General features: G+C 50.2%; 1 protein-coding gene across 1 annotated transcript in view; it reads left to right on the forward strand.

The window, feature by feature from the left end:
- AFG2A (AFG2 AAA ATPase homolog A) overlaps positions 1-17,232 on the forward strand; it is a gene marked incomplete at both ends in the record, with an annotated part of 166,898 nt that extends 149,666 nt beyond the window's left edge. Inside the window, one exon of the mRNA XM_080697828.1 lies at positions 17,056-17,232. Coding sequence (XP_080553954.1) covers positions 17,056-17,232 — 177 coding nt within the window. The remainder of the gene's footprint in view (positions 1-17,055) is intronic.
- Positions 17,233-18,220: the final 988 nt, after the last annotated feature.

Genomic DNA, 18,220 nt, shown 5'->3' on the forward strand with positions numbered 1-18,220 from the left:
CAGAGGTGCCAAAAAACATATGCTGGAGAAAAAAAAAACAGCCTTTTCAGCAAATGGTGTTGGGAAACCTGGTTATCCGTTTGCAGGGTTGGAGATGAGGATCAGAACACAGATGAAACTAAGTCCTCGAGACCTGAGCATCGTCAGACCTGGGGAGAGGCAGGCGAGAGTCGCTGCGGGCCAGCCTCACTGCTCCTGTGTGCGTTTGGGTTTTCCATAGTTAAGAATAAAATTTCACCAAGAAGTGTTCTCCCTCCAAATGTTCCCTAGTAATTTTAGTCTCCATCTCCTCTTCCTCCTCTTTTTGAGAAAGAATCGGGTAGATTCCTAGAGTGCGGTAGAGCCATTGTGAAAGATACTGCGAATCATTTTTCAGCCCCACAGAACGAAGCCAGCACTGTCCACTTGCTTTTTCCTTTCTTAAGCCCTGTCAACATGCATGTCCAGTAACATGCACAGCTTTAATTGAATTTAGGAACTGTCTCTAAATAAACTTCCCCAAACTTCCAAACGAACAGCTCCAGATTCGACCTTTGCAACTCATGGCTCTTCATGACCCCCCACACACACTCATGGCTCTTTATGACCTCCCACACACACACACACACACTCATGGCTCTTCATGACCTCCCCCCACACACACACACACTCGTGGCTCTTCATGACCCCACACACACACTCATGGCTCTTCATGACCTCCCCCCCCCCACACACACATTCATGGCTCTTCATGACCCCCCCACACACACACACTCATGGCTCTTCATGACCACACACACACACTCATGGCTCTTCATGACCCCCCACACACATACACACTCATGGCTCTTCATGACCTCCCCCCCCCACACACACACTCATGGCTCTTCATGACCCCACACACACACACACACACACACACACTCGTGGCTCTTCATGACCCCCACACACACACACTCATGGCTCTTCATGACCACACACACACACACTCATGGCTCTTCATGACCCCCCCACACACACACACTCATGGCTCTTCATGACCTCCCCCCCACACACACACACACTCATGGCTCTTCATGACCCCCCCACCCCACACACACACTCATGGCTCTTCATGACCCCCCCACACACTCATGGCTCTTCATGACCTCCCTACACACACACACACACACACACACACACTCGTGGCTCTTCATGACCCCCCCCACCCCACATATACACTCATGGCTCTTCATGACCCCCCACACACACTCATGGCTCTTCATGACCTCCCCCCCCCACACACACACGCTCGTGGCTCTTCATGACCCCCCCACACACACTCATGGCTCTTCATGACCTCCCCCACACACACACACACTCATGGCTCTTCATGACCCCCCCCCACACACACACACACACTCATGGCTCTTCATGACCCCCCCACACACTCATGGCTCTTCATGACCTCCCTCCACACACACACACACACACTCATGGCTCTTCATGACCCCCCCCACCCCACACACACACTCATGGCTCTTCATGACCCCCCACACACACTCATGGCTCTTCATGACCTCCCCCCCACACACACACACACACGCTCGTGGCTCTTCATGACCCCCACACACACTCATGGCTCTTCATGACCTCCCCCCCACACACACACACTCATGGCTCTTCATGACCCCCCCCACCCCACACACACACTCATGGCTCTTCATGACCCCCCCACACACTCATGGCTCTTCATGACCTCCCTCCACACACACACACACACACTCATGGCTCTTCATGACCCCCCCCACCCCACACACACACTCATGGCTCTTCATGACCCCCCACACACACTCATGGCTCTTCATGACCTCCCCCCCCACACACACACACACTCGTGGCTCTTCATGACCCCCCCCACACACTCATGGCTCTTCATGACCACACACACACACTCATGGCTCTTCATGACCCCCCCCCACACACACACACTCATGGCTCTTCATGACCCCCCCCACACACACACACACTCGTGGCTCTTCATGACCCCCCCCCACACACACACACACTCATGGCTCTTCATGACCACACACACACACTCATGGCTCTTCATGACCTCCCCCCCCCACACACACACACACTCATGGCTCTTCATGACCCCCCCCACACACACACACTCATGGCTCTTCATGACCTCCCCCCCACACACACACACACACTCATGGCTCTTCATGACCTCCCCCCCCCACACACACACACTCATGGCTCTTCATGACCTCCCACACACACACACACACACACACTCGTGGCTCTTCATGACCCCCCACACACACTCATGGCTCTTCATGACCTCCCCCCCACACACACACACTCATGGCTCTTCATGACCTCCCCCCACACACACTCATGGCTCTTCATGACCTCCCACACACACACACACACACACACACACTCGTGGCTCTTCATGACCCCCCACACACACTCATGGCTCTTCATGACCTCCCCCCCCACACTCGTGGCTCTTCATGACCCCCCCCCCCCACACACACACACACATTGAGGTTTGTTGCCTTTCTCTTCTGGTTTTCACTGAGACTTCTCTTGTTGTCAAGAAAGATGAGAATGGGCTTAACACAAAGATAATTTCCTTTAACTTTGACCATGACTCATTCGTGGAATTTATTCAAAACAAATAGCCAAAGTCTTTTTTACAGATTCCATAATCACTTACAAAGAAGGTGATCGGTGACAGTGGAGGGTGCTCAGCTTTGCCCTAACTTGGCTGATATCTGTGGCCTAGAAATTAGTTGTACAGCTCAAAGAGTGGCCTGGACCGCCAAAGGGCAGGGTCCTCTAAAAGCACAATGGCTACAAAAGAATGGGCCGCGCAGCGTGCCGGACGCCTGTGTTGGGAGTGTGTGCTGCCAGCTATACATCCCAGAGCGGCACCTCTTCAGCAGTGCGTCCTGAGACATGTTGCCACGACTGTGTTGGGTCAGAGCAGTGTGTACGCACCACCAATGGCGATGTACGAAGGAAAGGATAAGAAGGGGCTTTTACCTCTTCTCCCTGCACCAGCCAGCAGAGGCCTGGCCCAGACGCCCATGCAGCCCGCCCCCAAAAGTGTACATCTCAACGTGATGGCAGTGTAAGCACACACACACACACATGCACCAGATGACCTAGTTTCATTAGACTCTACGTTGTGTGTGTGTGTGTTAAGCTACGGGAGGAACCCAGGGGCATTCTACCTCTGAGCAACACACCCAACCCTATTTTTTATTCTTTATTTGGAAACAGGGTCTCATTAAGTAGCAGAGGACCTCATTGAGTAGCTGATGCTGGCCACGAACCCAGTTCCTCCTGTCTCAGCCTCCCAAATGCTGGGATTACAAGCGTGCGCCACCACGCCCGGCTTAATTGGACCCTATTTTATGAACCCTTTCCCCAGACATACTGACCAGGTCAAGCCAATCAGAGACTTTCCACAGGAGTTTTAGTCACTGGAGCTAATAACATAAGGACATTGGGTGCTAAAGCCATGCGCTATCAAACATAGGAATTGTACGTAGCTGTGTTGGTTTGGTTTTGTTTGTTTTGGGTTTTTTTGTGGTTCAGGGATGGAATCCAGCTGCATTCAACCTTCGAGCTACACCCCCCAGCCCTATTTTTGATTACTTTGAAACAGGGTCTCACTGAGTTGCAAAGGGCCTCACTAGGTAGCTGAGACTGGCCACGAACCGCGATCCTCTTGTCTCAGCCTCCCGCATGCCGGGATGACAAGTGTGCACCACCAGGCCCCGCTGGTTGTGTGTCCTACCGTTTGGGTAAGGCACTCTGTAGGAAGTGAGGAAGGGAGCCAGAGTGTGGAGAGGAGCCGAGCTAAACACGACTGTGCGGGCCCTCAGGCTAGGGGCCTGCGCCTGCGGTCCTCACTGCTTGGGTAGCCAAGGCCGGGGATCGCTGGAGCCCAGGACTTCAAAGGCAGCCTGGGCAACAGGAGCGAGACCCTCCTGCAGAACAAGTAATCATGGAGAGGGAAGCCGGACAGCCTTCTGGTTCCTGGGTCCAGGTGGTCCACTAAGACTCAGCCACCCTCCTGCCCGTCCGTGCCGTTAGGCCTCCTCTTATCATTATAATGAATTCCCCCTTTTTATTTTACTTGGGTTTCTGTCCCTAGCAGTTGAGGCCTCCTGTGCAGCAGATGCCACAATGATCGAGTGTGTTTGGAGAAGTAAGAGGTGAGGCAGACACCAGTCGACCTCATCACGCGCGTTAACGGATGCAGCGCAAAGGCTGCCCTGGAGCATCTGTGGCTTGGACTTAGCCCTGTCGTATTTGTCGTGGTAACTAAAAGACATGTAGCCTTGGAGTCTTTTCAGGACGTGGATTTCTTCTTAAAGAAAACAAATCAAAAGTTTTCATTAAAAGATTGACATAAAAATTTAATAATTCCCAGGTCAACCCATAACCCAAAGTAAAATATAATCTTCTATGGGAACGTGTGTGTGGGTTTCAAATCCCACAAATACTACCAAAATGAGCAGTCGTCAAGAAGATACTTTAAAATATTACGTTTCAGCATGTAAAATCTTGTTTTATTGCGGAATTCTTTTGTTAAAGGCACAGCTGTGCTGAGTTGCTGTCAGACTGAGGGGCTCTTCCCACCCCAGTGAATTTTTAAAGATTCACAAGTGCCCTTCCTTGGAAGAGCTACTGATAGGCGTGCTTACACTTTTTTTTTTCTTTCTTTTTTTTTTTCTTTTCTGGTTCTAGGGATCAAACCCAGGGGCATTCTACTTTTGAGCTACACCATACACCCTCAGCCCTTTTTATATTTTTAGTTTGAAATAGTGTTACTAAATTGCTGAGGCTGGCCTTGAACCTGCAATCCTCCTTTCTTAGCAGCCTCCACATACTGGGACCAGAGGCATGTGCCACCACATCCACCCACACTCTAATATGGTGCCTAAACTGAACTCCTTTACGTCCACAGTGAGAGAGTGTGTGTGTACGCGTCTGAATGTACATTTACATCCACAGTGGGAGTGTGTGTGTATGCATCTGAATGTACATTTACATCCACAGTGAGAGTGTGTGTGTATGCGTCTGAATGTACATTTACATCCACAGTGGGAGTGTGTGTGTGTACACGTCTGAATGTACATTTACATCCACAGTGAGAGTGTGTGTGTACGCGTCTGAATGTACATTTACATCCACAGTGAGAGTGTGTGTGTACGCGTCTGAATGTACATTTACATCCACAGTGGGAGTGTGTGTGTGTACACGTCTGAATGTACATTTACATCCACAGTGAGAGAGTGTGTGTGTACGCGTCTGAATGTACATTTACATCCACAGTGAGAGTGTGTGTGTACGCGTCTGAATGAGAACAGAGGGGGTAGAGGTAAAGGGCAGGGTGGACCTGTGAAACGCTTCACAATGATGACTGGCTCTCGCATGTCTCGGCGCACTGTAAAGTGCGTACACTGGATTGACGGTGCCAGGGCTCGTACCCAGGTGGATGCCAGCACGCCAGCGCGCAGGTGTGTGACCAGAGTGTACCGTGTCTCACGCTTGGTGGTTGCATCCTCAGATGAGCAAGTCCGGCCTTGCGAGGAGATCCCGGGCACTTGCTCCCGCTTCCCCTCCTGCGGCAGTGTAGAGTGCGTTCATGTGTTTATTTTATCATTAGCACCAGGGCATACATTCACTAAGACGGCAGAATCGTCCCTGTCCTATCATAATCCCTTTGTCCAGTTGACTCACATCTCTGTGGGGGAAACATTTCTGCTCAGTTACACCTGTCTCCTGGTTTCTTTCCAATGACGCATCCCCTCCCCCCATGGCGAGAAATCTGAGGAAAGTTCATCTAGTTTAGAATGCTACAAAATGCGTGGATATAGTAATAAGATCATACATGCATATATTACGTACATATACGTGCAAATAAAATTTTACTTAGCTTTAAATCTTTAGGCTTTTAAAACTGGATGAGTAATTCATCCTTTAAAAATTCACAGTAAGCCAGGCATGGTGACGCATGCCTGTAATCCCAATACGTGGGACGCTGAGACAGGAGAATTGCAGGTTCAAGACCAGCCTCAGAAACTTAGCAAGACCATGGAATAGGGTCTGGAAGCCCATGGCCTCCGTGGAACTTCTAGTATAGTGAAGGAGAGAGACATTTTAACATAAATAACTCTAGGTCTTAACAGCTATGGTATGACAAGGGTCAGGGTGTAGCTCAGAGTTAGACTGTCTGTGGGTTTAATCTCTAGTACCAAAAAAAATCACCACTAGCTCCTCAGAGACAGACTGCTACATTTCTAGTATCAACCTAATCCCATCAGGGGATGATTTGATTACATTTTAAGGTGTGATTATCTAACATCCGCTAGTACACTCACTCGCCCTTCTTTTTCCACAGCTCGCTCTCTATCTTTGGACTGCTGTTCTGGCCGTTCTCCTGATTGTTAGTTTAGGCTCAGTAAGCCTGAACTTTTAAAAAATCTAAGCCAACTTTCTGGGTTTTCTCTTTTCTGGACTTGACACCGCCTTAACATCCCATGAGCATTCTTAGGAAGGAGCTGGAGTAACAGTTACGAAAGTGGTGTTTAGGTGTGACCGTGTATTTAATAGTGGAACTAATGATCAGAAGAAGAGGAAATGTTTGGGTTAAGGCCTCCATCGTCTCAACCATCTCTGTTCTCCACGTTGACCCAGGCGAAAAATAACTGTAATAGACGTGCCCTGTGTGACTTGAACAAGTCTTTGCCATCTGATAAATGACGTCGCTCACATAATTTTTTTTGTTAAAAGCAAGAGCTGGATCTCGCGATGAGCGTTCTAGCCGGTGGAATCAGATCTCCTTCTTGCTTTTCTCCTCTCAGTGGACGTGCAGAAAATAGAGTTCACGGTGTGCCTCACCCTTTGTAAGACAGCCCATGTAATTTTGCAGATAAGGGAACAACGCCCTCCATATCTAAATACGCGGGGCGCGTTGTTATTACCAAACACTGACGCCTGCGTGCGTTTACAGTTCCTCGTGGGTTAACTCAGATTACACACAGCTATACATGCCACTTGGGACCTTGAGTTTTGCATTCCTTCACTAGTGTCTTTACTGCATTACCACCCTAGCTTTTTTTTCCCTCTTAGCAAATGATACATGATATAAGTGTTTAGGTTCTTCTATGTGTTGATAAAGACCTAAATAAGCATTTAGTTATACTCAGGGGCAGCTGTTGAAATTTTCTAGGGTGTTCAGAGGAGGGTCTAGGAAAGTGCACGTGACCTCCAGTCTGATCGGTTCCCTGTGTGTTGCCAGTGCTCGCCAGCTGTGATAACTACAGGCAGATAGTGTTCTGGCCTAAGTCATCGGAAGGGAAAAGTAGGCATTCCCATGAGGTTTTGAATGGGTCCTGTTGAGCAGTGGTGTTTAACTCTGGGTGATAAGTCCTTCTTAGACTGTGACGAAAGCTTTGGGTTCTCTCTCTAGAAAAACACACATATGTATCCATATGCATTTATGTTTATGTGTTTAGATTTATGTTTTTGTATGTTTCGGTTGTAATCTTGGACTTACCTGGATATCCTTGAGCCTCATGTTAAGGCTTTTTAGACTATATAGCCAGTAAAATACACAAAACTGGTGAAATACTATACTTGAAATAATGGTCAGTTTGACAAAGAAGACAATGCTATTTCATTATTATTTGAATTTAAAGCGAAATAATATCATGTAAGCTTCTGAACAGATGGTTTGTAAACAACATAAATATTACCAGTCAGAGGAAGCCACCTAAAAAATGCAAAAAATAAGATATATGAGAATATTCTCTACGTTTTAAGCTTTTTTTTTTTTTTTTTTTCTGGTGGTACTGGGGTTTCTGGAAGCCCTTCTACCTCCGGGCTACACTCCCAGGAACATCTTTTGTCAAAACATGCTGAACACCCAATTTACTTCAGTGTTTTGTTTTGGGGTGTGTGTGTGTGTGACACTGGATTGAACCTTGAACCCAGGAGCATTCTACTTCCAAACTACATCCTCAGCCCTACTTTTTATTCTTTACTTCTAGAGACCCTGTTTCCAAAAATAAAAAAAGCATAAACTTTTTTTATTTTTGGAAACAGGGTCCCTTAAGCCAGCGCTGCTGGCTTCGAACCTGCGCGATCCTCCTGTCTCTGCCTCCCAAGCGTGGGGATTACAAGCGTGCGCCACCACGCCCGGCTCAGCTTATCTTTTTTGGTGGTGTATTTCCATTTAGTTTAAATACATTTTTTAAATTTTCTGCTAGAAGGGAAAGAGTCTTTAATTCAGAAAGAATACTACCATATTCACGGATGTTACCCATGAAACCAGTGTATGATAAGCATATTGTCTTCTAACTCCCTGGCGTGTGCTAATAGTGCTGGTGTTTGTTCATCGTGACTGGTCCTCAGAGCCCCTTAGCTAGCTGCGGATGGTCAGGTCCCCTATTTAACACAGACAGCCACAAAATACCATACCATACCATACCATACTCTTTAAGAAGATTTTAGGAATGCTGGGCAAGTGTTCTGATCGGCCCCGGTCAGCCTGCAGCTGATTGGAAAACAGAAAGAAGCTTATTGCAGATTAGGTGGGAGGTGGACGTTCAGAGAGCTCTAACCCCAGATGCTCCAGGGAGTGTTTGGAGACCAGTGGCTGCCCAGGGCCTCCTGAAGCTGGAGGATCAGGGAAGGCAGCGTGCGTGGGGGGTGGGGGGGGTGAGAGAGAGTACAGCTGTGTCACCCCTTGCCCACACTCTTCCCCACCTACCTTGCCTCTTGAGCACCCAGGACCCTGGCAGGAGGATCAGACCCTACGGATGTGGGCAGGGCCCTGGAACTCTTTGGGGAGTGGGGCTTCGCTGGCTCTCTTCTCTCAAGGACACCCCGTGTTTTCTGTCCTCTGCCCGGCTCTAGCCTGGAGCTCTCCTAGGTGCTGGGTGCTTTGCTCAAAGCTTTGCATCTCCTCCAGCTGCCTGGCCAGTCACCTCAACATGCGACGATTCTTTGTGCCAAGACCTTTTTGCTCTTTTAATCCTTGGTAGACAGTTATCTTGGTTGTGTTTCATCCAGCAGAGGGGGGAGGGAGGGAGGGAGGGAGAGAGAGAGGGAGAGAGAGAGAGGGAGGGAGAGAGAAAAGACACAAACTAGCTTCTTGACCTGTTAGATCTCAACAGGAGGTTCAGAATGTTGACCTCACGTGTCCAAGAAGCAGAGCAAGACCACGGCTGCAGGGCCTTTGGGACTTACCATGCAGTGAGGGAGAGAAATAGTCAACACAAGTTACTCCAAATCTTGACAACTGTGACGTGGTCAGATTGTGCAGGCAGCCATTATACCATAAAGCAAATGACCCTGAAACAAGAAGGCATGGGAGGGTGGCGGCCTCTGGAAGTCCCCCATGGAGCCTTGGAGAAGCGCAGGTGCACCACTGCCCTGCACACCTGCTCACCGGAGGTGGGCAGCACACTCTCACTGCTGTGGGCCCTGCTTTCCTGGGGCCCAGCATTCCTGGGGGCGTCAAAGCAGCGTCACTGAGAGCGAATGAATGAAAGGGGGTGCCTGTTCCCCTCCCCTTCCCTACCAGAGGTTCCTGCCCTCTCCATCCCAAACTAGTTGGTGTGTGCTCTTCAAAGTTAAAAATACTCCTTCTGGCTGGGCGTGGTGGCGCACGCTTGTAACCGCAGTACTCGGGAGGCTGAGACGAGAGGATTGGGGCTCATGGCCAGCCTCAGCCACTTAGGCCCTCCGCAACTTAGTGAGACCCTGTTTCAAAATAAAATAATGAACTAGGGCTGGAGATGCAGCTCAGTGGTAGAATGACCCTGGATTCAATCCCCCAGTACCACACACACACACACACACACACACACACACACACACACACTCACACACTCACTCTCTCTCTCTCACTCTCCCTCCCTCTCCTCTCTCCTCTCTCCTCTCTATCTTGTTATGGTTCAGTTAAAGTTAGATATGCTTAAAATCCCCACAGCTAATAGTGGTTGTAGAAATGATGTGCTAGAACATATAAATAAAAACTCAAGATCTTTGCATCTTAAAAGCTTTCTGGAGGCCGGGCGTGGTGGTGCACGCTTGTCATCCCAGCATTCGGGAGGCTGAGACTGGAGGATCACGGTTCACGGACAGCCTCAGCTACTTAGTGAGGCCCTCTGCAACTCAGTGAGGCCCTGTCTCAAAATAAAGAATAACAACTAGGGCAGGAGGTGTAGCTCGGAGGTCGAATGCCCCTGGGTTCCACCTCCAGACCCGCAAAAAATTCTGGAATAATTTGTGGGTAAAATTGTAAAAAGCAAAACTACTAGAAGCTTCCGCACATGCACACTAATGAAAGGCCGTCCGCTGACGTGGACTCTCTGCAGTCTTACACTCGCAGCACTGGGGATGGAGCCCGGTGCCTTCTACCGCAGAGCTGCACCCCCAGCCCCACCTTAAACGGTCTCACTGAGTTGCAAAGGGCCTCACTAAGTAGCTGAGGCTGGCCACGAACCATGATCCTCCTGTCTCAGCCTCCTGAATGCTGGGATGACAAGCATGCGTCACCACGCCTGGCTTCAAAATAGCTTTTAATCCGCAAATTAAGTCATTGGGTTTGAATGTGTCTGTACAGAAACTTTTTCTTCCTTTTGACGTGAGCTCTGAATGGCATTCCGAATTGTAGGACTGTAACATAAGCCCAGAAGGATTAATTCTCACGAAGCTTATTTTGCAAGGGCGCTTCGCCCGAGAGCAACAACCGTGAGGTCCTCCCTCAAGTCTGGAATCTGCTCTCCAGAATTCTTACTGCTTGCTCCAGCACCGAAGGTTTCCAGAGACGAGGCATTGTAAAGATTTTTTTTTCCCAGTACTGGGGATGGAACCCAGGGCCATTTAACCTCCAGACTACACCCCCAGCCCTGTTTTTTATTCTTTATTTTGAAGACAGGTCCCACTGAGTTGCAGAGGGCCTCACTAAGTAGCTGAGGCTGGCCGCGAACCATGATCCTCCTGTCTCAGCCTCCCAAATGCTAGGATTACAAACGTGCGCTCCACGCCCAGCTGTAAAGGTTAAAGAACTTTAAATCTGTGCCGCAGGTGTGCTGTCCCCCTCCACCTGCCGGCCACTCTGCACCTCCCGGCGCATCCACAAGAGCGCCTGGACTCAGCCAGCCTCCCCCTCGAGCACCGCCACTCCAGGGCGCACTGTTCACAAGCGGCAGGACACCCCTCTCCGCAGGCGGGCTCCTAATCCCTCAGCCACTCAGGGATGGAGGTCTCAGGTCTGTGAAAGGGAAAGAAAGGCCATACATTGTCGCCGGCCTCCAGCCGCCTCCAGCTGCAGCCCAATTAAGCGCCCCAGGTCACAGGTGTTCCAGACAGAAGCCGCTGTTAACAAAACCACTTTCTTGAGAATACCTAAGACTTTGTGAAGCGCAGCCCATTTCTTGCGGTGAATTCTTTAAGCCCCTTTAGTGCACGTGAGACACAAAGAAGCGCAGATCAGCCCTGGCTGGAGGCCGTATTTTCTTCTTACCAGACACCGCATCCCCGCCAGCCTGCAGATTCAGCATGCAGCTGCCCAGGAAAGGGCCGGGCCCCTCCTCCAGCCTGCCTCAAACTGTGTGCTCCCCGCCCAGGAGGCCTGCCCACTCCAGCTGGACACAGTCCTTTTTTTGTGCACTGTGAGCAGTCCTGCCATGCGCTGGTTAAACTGGGTGAGCCAGTGCAGCTCGCAGGGATATTTTTATTTATTTATTTATTTATTTATTTATTTATTCTGTGGTACTAGGGGTGGAACCCAGGGCTTTCTACCTCCAGGGTACACTCCCAGACCTATTTTATATTTTGTTTGGAAACAGGGTCTCACTAAGTAGCTGAGGCTGGCTTCGAACCTGTGTGATCCTCCTGTCTCAGCCTCCCAAGCGCTGAGATTACAAGGGTGCGCCGCCTCCCCAGGCTTTTTCTCCAACCCATTTAAGATGGTGAGTGCCTTCTCCCTGCCAACGGTGCCCTCTGAGTTCCCTAGGAGCCTGTTGGCCAGGGCACAGCTGGGATCCCAGCTTCCCTGTAGGAAGGGCGGCCCTGGGCGCCCACTGCCTTTTCTGTCTTGCCTTCATTGCGAGTGTGCTTCCTGGTTGTCATTAGGTGACCTGCTTGTCACCAACAGCCAGGATGTGCAGGGCTCCCCTGGCCATCTGCAGAGGGCAGTTCACCTCCCCGGCTGCCAGTCTTCGAGCACCAGAGGAGAAGCTGGCCTTCCCGTGACCTCGACCGAGGGGAGCCGGGCCGGAGCGCAGCAGGGCTGAGCGCCCAGAGCCGTGCCGGTGTCGCGCTGTTCTTCCTCTGCCTGGTCTTGGGGAGGCAGCCTTTGCCTCGACTGGCTGCTCTTCATGGCGGCATTTTTACGACCGCTGCCTGCTCAGACGGCGCATTGGTCGTAAGGTCCTCAGAGTGCCCATTTCTGTCCTCTGGGCCGCGCCACCTGTTTCAACCCTCCAGTCTGGTGGCAGCCGGGGCCAGCACCGTAAGCCCTGCGTGTAGGAGGTGGCACTTTCCCCCACATTGAAGGGAGGCATTGTTCTTTGTGGCATTCAGAATTCACAATCCTCTCCTGGCCCATTGCATTTAAGAGTGAAGTAACCAGATTTCCCAGGGTTCGGCGGTCAGGAGCCTTCTCGTCCTGCGGAGCGGCTCCCACACTGCTCGAGTGGCGGGCTCTCTGGCCCGTAATCCCCTTACTGTGCTGTTGTCTGAAGGCACGGCTGTTTGGGGCGGCCCGACCACGGAAGTTCAGACTCACCGGCTTCGTGTCTGCGGCACTGTTGACTTCCTTCTGCATTTGCGAATGATTATGCACTGTCTTCTCAGTGACTGTTCCGAGGCTTTCTAAACATGCTCATTAGAAATCCTTTTCTACCTCGTAGGAATTCATCTCAGATATGCCTGGCTTGTTCATGTGGAGCTCCTATTTGTTTTAAATGTTTTTGTCAGATGTCAGAGGGTCGGATCTATTATGACTACAGAATGAATGGAAGAAGAATGTGTGACTTGTTGGCACCAAGTACGTTTGTGCTGAGGCCATTGAACAGACGTGCCTCGCGGGCTCTCACAGCTCGCGGTCCGTTCTGCTCCGTCCTCTCTCGTTTCCACAATGGTTCACCTGTGCAACGTGGCACATACGTGTTCTCAAAGCTCGGGCATCGATTCTGTAGCACAGACCAAGTAAGAATATGTACCTGTCTACAGGATCACCAAAACATTTTGTTTTTACAGTCTAATGCCTAAACAACCTGCTGGTTGTTGGCTAGCAAATCGTTTAAATGATGTAGTCTGCAGCGTGTAGGGGTGGGGAAAGGTGGTGTCAGGATTAGGGGAAGGTGGTACACATCTGCAGTCCCAGTACTTGGAAGGCTGAGACAGGAGGATCGGATTGCACGTTCAAGGCCAGCCTCAGCGAGTTAGCAAGGCCCTCTGAAACTAAGCGAGACTCTGTTTCAGAATAAAACATTTTTGAAAAGGTAGGGCTGTGGGTATAGCTCAGAGGTAGAATGCGGCTGAGTTCAAATGTACCACCACCTACTTGGGAGGCTGAGACGGAAGGATCGCAGGTTTGCAGCCAGCCTCAGCTACTTAGTGAGACCCTGTTTCAAAATAAAGAATAAAAAAAAAGTAAGGCTGGAGATATAGCTCAGAGGTAGAATGCCCCTGGGCTCAATCTCCAGTACTGCAAATATACATATACATACATACATATACATATATATATATATCCTTATATATATATGTATGTATATATGTATGTGTGTGTATATATATATATATATGTATATTGCACCACCACCAAAAAAAAAAAAAAAAAAAAGGTTGGGGGGCCAACATTATAGAGCTCCAGGGTTTTCTGAATGGGTTGGTTTTAACATCCCATGAGTCTGGTTTGGGTCTGTCTGTCCCCCACACATCTCAGTGCAGTTCTTGCGAGTCCTGCAGGGAGAGTTCAGCTGAATTCCCCTGCTGCTTATACAGTCTGGGGCTGTCTTTGGTTTGGCTGTGCTGCCAGCAGGGTGATGAGCTGTGGTCCCCGTGCTCTCTGCAGAAGTACATCGTGATTGGCCCACCCGCATATGCACAGACTTATGTTACATCGTGATTGGCCCGCCCACATATGCACAGACTTATGTTACATCGTGATTGGCCCGCCCGCATATGAACACTTATGTTACATCGTGATTGGCCCGCCCGCATGTGCACAGACTTATGTTACATCGTGATTGGCCCGCCCGCATGTGCACAGACTTATGTTACATCGTGATTGGCCCGCCCGCGTGTGCACAGAATTATGTTACATCGTGATTGGCCCGCCCGCGTGTGCACAGACTTATGTTACATCGTGATTGGCCCGCCCGCATGTGCACAGACTTATGTTACATCGTGATTGGCCCGCGTGTGCACAGACTTATGTTATATCGTGATTGGCCCGCCCGCGTGTGCACAGACTTATGTTACATCGTGATTGGCCCGCCCGCATATGCACAGACTTATGTTACATCGTGATTGGCCCACCCGCATATGCACAGACTTATGCGATTGGGGCTTTTTGCAAACTATAGAAATGAGGAAGAGCCTCGCTTGGCTTGGGATACAGATCAGTGGTAGAGCATGTGCCTGGCATGTGGGAGGCCCTGGCTTCGACCCTCACCACTGAAGAAAAAGAGAGAAAGGTCCTAGTGTAAACTGAAGGCCTTTCTTCTCAGTTTCTGTAGGAGTCGTTCCCAAATAGGTTTGTTGGCAAATTTATCTGAAAAGACCTCACCTGTCCAAAGCTTACTGCAGAGCAGATAATCCCTTGGCATTTAGCGGATCTCTGCGTCTTCGTCAAGGGAAACAGGAGATCGCCGTTTGTACGATTCTGTTTAACAAAGCTTCTCTCAGTTTTACAACTAGTACACATTACTGCATATGTTGTACATTTTCTGGAATCATTCTCAATTCTGGTGCAGTTTTTCCCCTATAACAAAGCAAAGATGCTCCTGTCTCTGTGACAAAGTCAATAACCTAAGAAAGGGTCCCTCAAACTAACAGACACCATTGTATTCCTGGAATTTCTAATATGTGTTACTCCGTAAAAATGAACCGAACTCCAGGCCGGGCGTGGTGGCACACGCTTGTCATCCCCGCGCTTGGGAGACGGAGACAGGAGGATCGCGCAGGTTCGAAGCCAGCCACACGCGCTGGCTTAGGAGACCCTGTTTCCAAATAAAAATGTAAAAATAGGTCTGGGAGTGTAGCCCGGAGGTAGAAGGGCTTCCAGGAACCCCAGTACCACCAAAAAAAAAAAAAAAAACCGAACTCCAGCTAGCGCCCCAGATTGAACACACTACTCGAGAAGAACATATAAGAGTATTAAACAACTTCTGTACTTTATCTTCATTCCTAATACTTTAAATATAATTGGCAAAGTCGAGACCATATGAAACATAAATGAAAATATGTATACATCAAACAAGGAAGCCGGGCGTGGTGGCGCACACTTGTAATCCCAGCATTAGACGGGAGGATCGCGGTTCAAGGACAGCCTCAGCTACTTAATGAGGCCCTCTGCAGCTCAGCCTGTGTGTGTGTGCTTGTGCTTGTGCCTGTGTGTGTGTGCAGGAGGTGTGGCTGGGCCTGGGGCCGGGACTCCTCTGCCCCTCGATTAGGAGAGTCCCACAGTGCACGTGTGGGGGCACCCAGCAGGGCTTCGGCGCTCTGGGGCGTTGCGTGATCCTGCAGTCCTGTCATCACATTCTTGTCCAGATGTGAGGTAGCTGCTCACGTGGGTGCTGGGGACGACGAGGACCCCCCCCGGGGGGTCCCTTCTTTGCCCTCTGCGGCCGTTCCCAGGGTCCCTCTGGAGCCCCACGGAAGCCTTGCCCAGCCAGTTTACCATACTGGGCGCCTCCCACCTTTCCTCTGCTTATAAATTATCGCATTCTTGTCTTAAAAAGGACTCTTTTTTTGCACCAGAGCATGTGATGGTGTGTGCCCGCTAATCCCTGGACGCTTTCTCTTTCCCTTCAGCAAGTCGGAGCTGCCGCGCTCTTCCCCAAAGAGCATTGGCATGCAGGACCAGCCTGGTTAACTTCAGCGCTCACTGCTGAAGCCCAGGACGAATACTTGCATTGTCGTGATTTCACAAAGCCATCTAAATCTAGGTCTGTTTCCTGAAAGCCCCCAAACATGCTGCTAAATCCCCTAAAAAGCTACTAAACTGCTCTGGCAGCCATTAGCCCGTATCAGCAGAGGCCCCTTTCAGCAAGTAAGCAGAGAGCAAGCTGAATGGCTGGGCCACTGTGTCCCAGCCGGCCCTTCACTCACCAGTCCGAGGTGCAGCCAGCGCCAAGCGCTGTCCACCTTGCCCTGAAGTCACAGTACCTCTTTTCATCCCCCGGGCCCTTCAGCACAGCGATGTCTTGAGAAAGACACTGGTGTCCGCTGGCTTCCGCTGTCTGAGGTCCGCAGAGCCTAAAAACTCATCTCGGACCCGTGGGCCCCTCCCCTCCCCTCCCCTCCCTCGCACCCAGCCCGCTCCTCCCCAGATTCTTTTTACTCCTCCCGCTTTGCTCCCCGAGTAAACAGAATTCACTTCTTCCTTTGAATGCAGCTCTCCAGAGTAAAGGCAGAACCCCTGTCTCATAGTCCAGAACGTAAGGACGGTGCTCGGACATGTCTGTGACGCCGAGGTGGGAAGGAAGGCTGACCCCGCCGTCTGCAAGCAGCCTCCTGTGTCCAGGGCCGCCTTCCTCCACACCCGGGCGTGAAGTCCGCGGGCACGCCTGTACCCCCTGCACGGGCAGGAGCACGGGCTCTGCTTCTGGCTCTGAGGACTCACTGGGAGTGAAGAGAGGAGCCGGGAAGGCTATGGCTGCTTTTCAAGTCCTTTTGAAAACCCGGTTGGAGTGGCCCCTGCAGATAACGTTCAGCCGTGGGCTCTGGCCAGAGAGAGCAGGCGCCTGGAGACGACGTGGGTGGAGTGGTTGTTGGCGCCCCCCCCTTGATTGCTTACGTGTTTATTCTTAACTTCAGATTATAGCCGTCTGCAGGGAGGCAGCTCTCCTGGCCCTGGAGGAAGACATCAAAGCCAGCCGCATTATGAAAAGACATTTTACACAAGCCCTGAGCACTGTGCCGCCGAGGATCCCCGAGTCCCTGAGACGCTTCTACGACGAGTATGGAGAGAAGAGCGGCCTGCACACACACTGAGGAGACCGCACGTCCGCCACCAAGACCCTTGCTAGAGAAAGTTGGCTTCTTTTTAAAATTTTGTCTTGAAAGTGTTTTTAAAAAATCCTTACTAGGTAAGCCAGGCGTGGTGGCGCACGCTTGTAATCCCAGTATTCAGCAGGTTGAGACAGGAGAATGGAGGTTCATGGACAGCCTCAGCTACTGAGTGAGGCCCTCTGCAACTCTGTGAGACCCTGTTTCAAAATAAAGAATAAAAAATAGAGCTGGGAGCCTAGTTCAGAGGTAGAATGCCCCTGGGCTTCATCCCCAACACCAAAAAAAAAAAAAAAAAAAAAAAAAAATCCTTACTGGGTAAAATGTTTGAAATATTTTCACTGGAATCAAGGGGCTCCATGTTTAATAGAAGTTTTGAATTATATGTATCCAATGAAATTCTCTCTGGGTGTGACTTTAAATCTGTTTTATTTGGAGATGCATGCTGAGTTTTAAAAAGAAAACGTCCAGCCGGGCATGTTGGTGCGCACCTGTAATCCCAGTACCCCTTCCATTCGCTCCTTGAGGTGATTTTCTTGACTCCAGAACTCATCGGAGCCTTCCTCAGTGCCATGCCTGTGGGCACAGATTTTATACAACACAAGAAATGTACAAGAATAGAGATTTCCGGAAAAATGCTCACAGAGCTTAATTTTTGAAGACCACCCGATAAAATGGCCAAACACAACCAGGCTTGTGTGGTCTTACTCCCAAATATGCACTTGTTCTCCTTATAACTCATGCCGCATCGATAGCAAAAAAAGGGGGGTAGGGAATCAAGAGCTATTTCAGGGCTGGGCTGTGGCAGAGAACTTGCCCAGCAAGTGCAAAGCCGTAAATTCAATCTCGGTGTCCCTTTATTTAAAAAAAAGATTATGCCGGGCGTGGTGGCGCACGCTTGTAATCCCCGCGCTTGGGAGGCGGAGACAGGAGGATCGCTCAGGTTCGAAGCCAGCCGCGCACGCTGGTTTAC

This window comes from Muscardinus avellanarius, assembly GCF_963383645.1.
Source record: "Muscardinus avellanarius genome assembly, chromosome: 6".
In the NCBI taxonomy this organism is placed as follows: Eukaryota; Metazoa; Chordata; class Mammalia; order Rodentia; family Gliridae; genus Muscardinus; species Muscardinus avellanarius.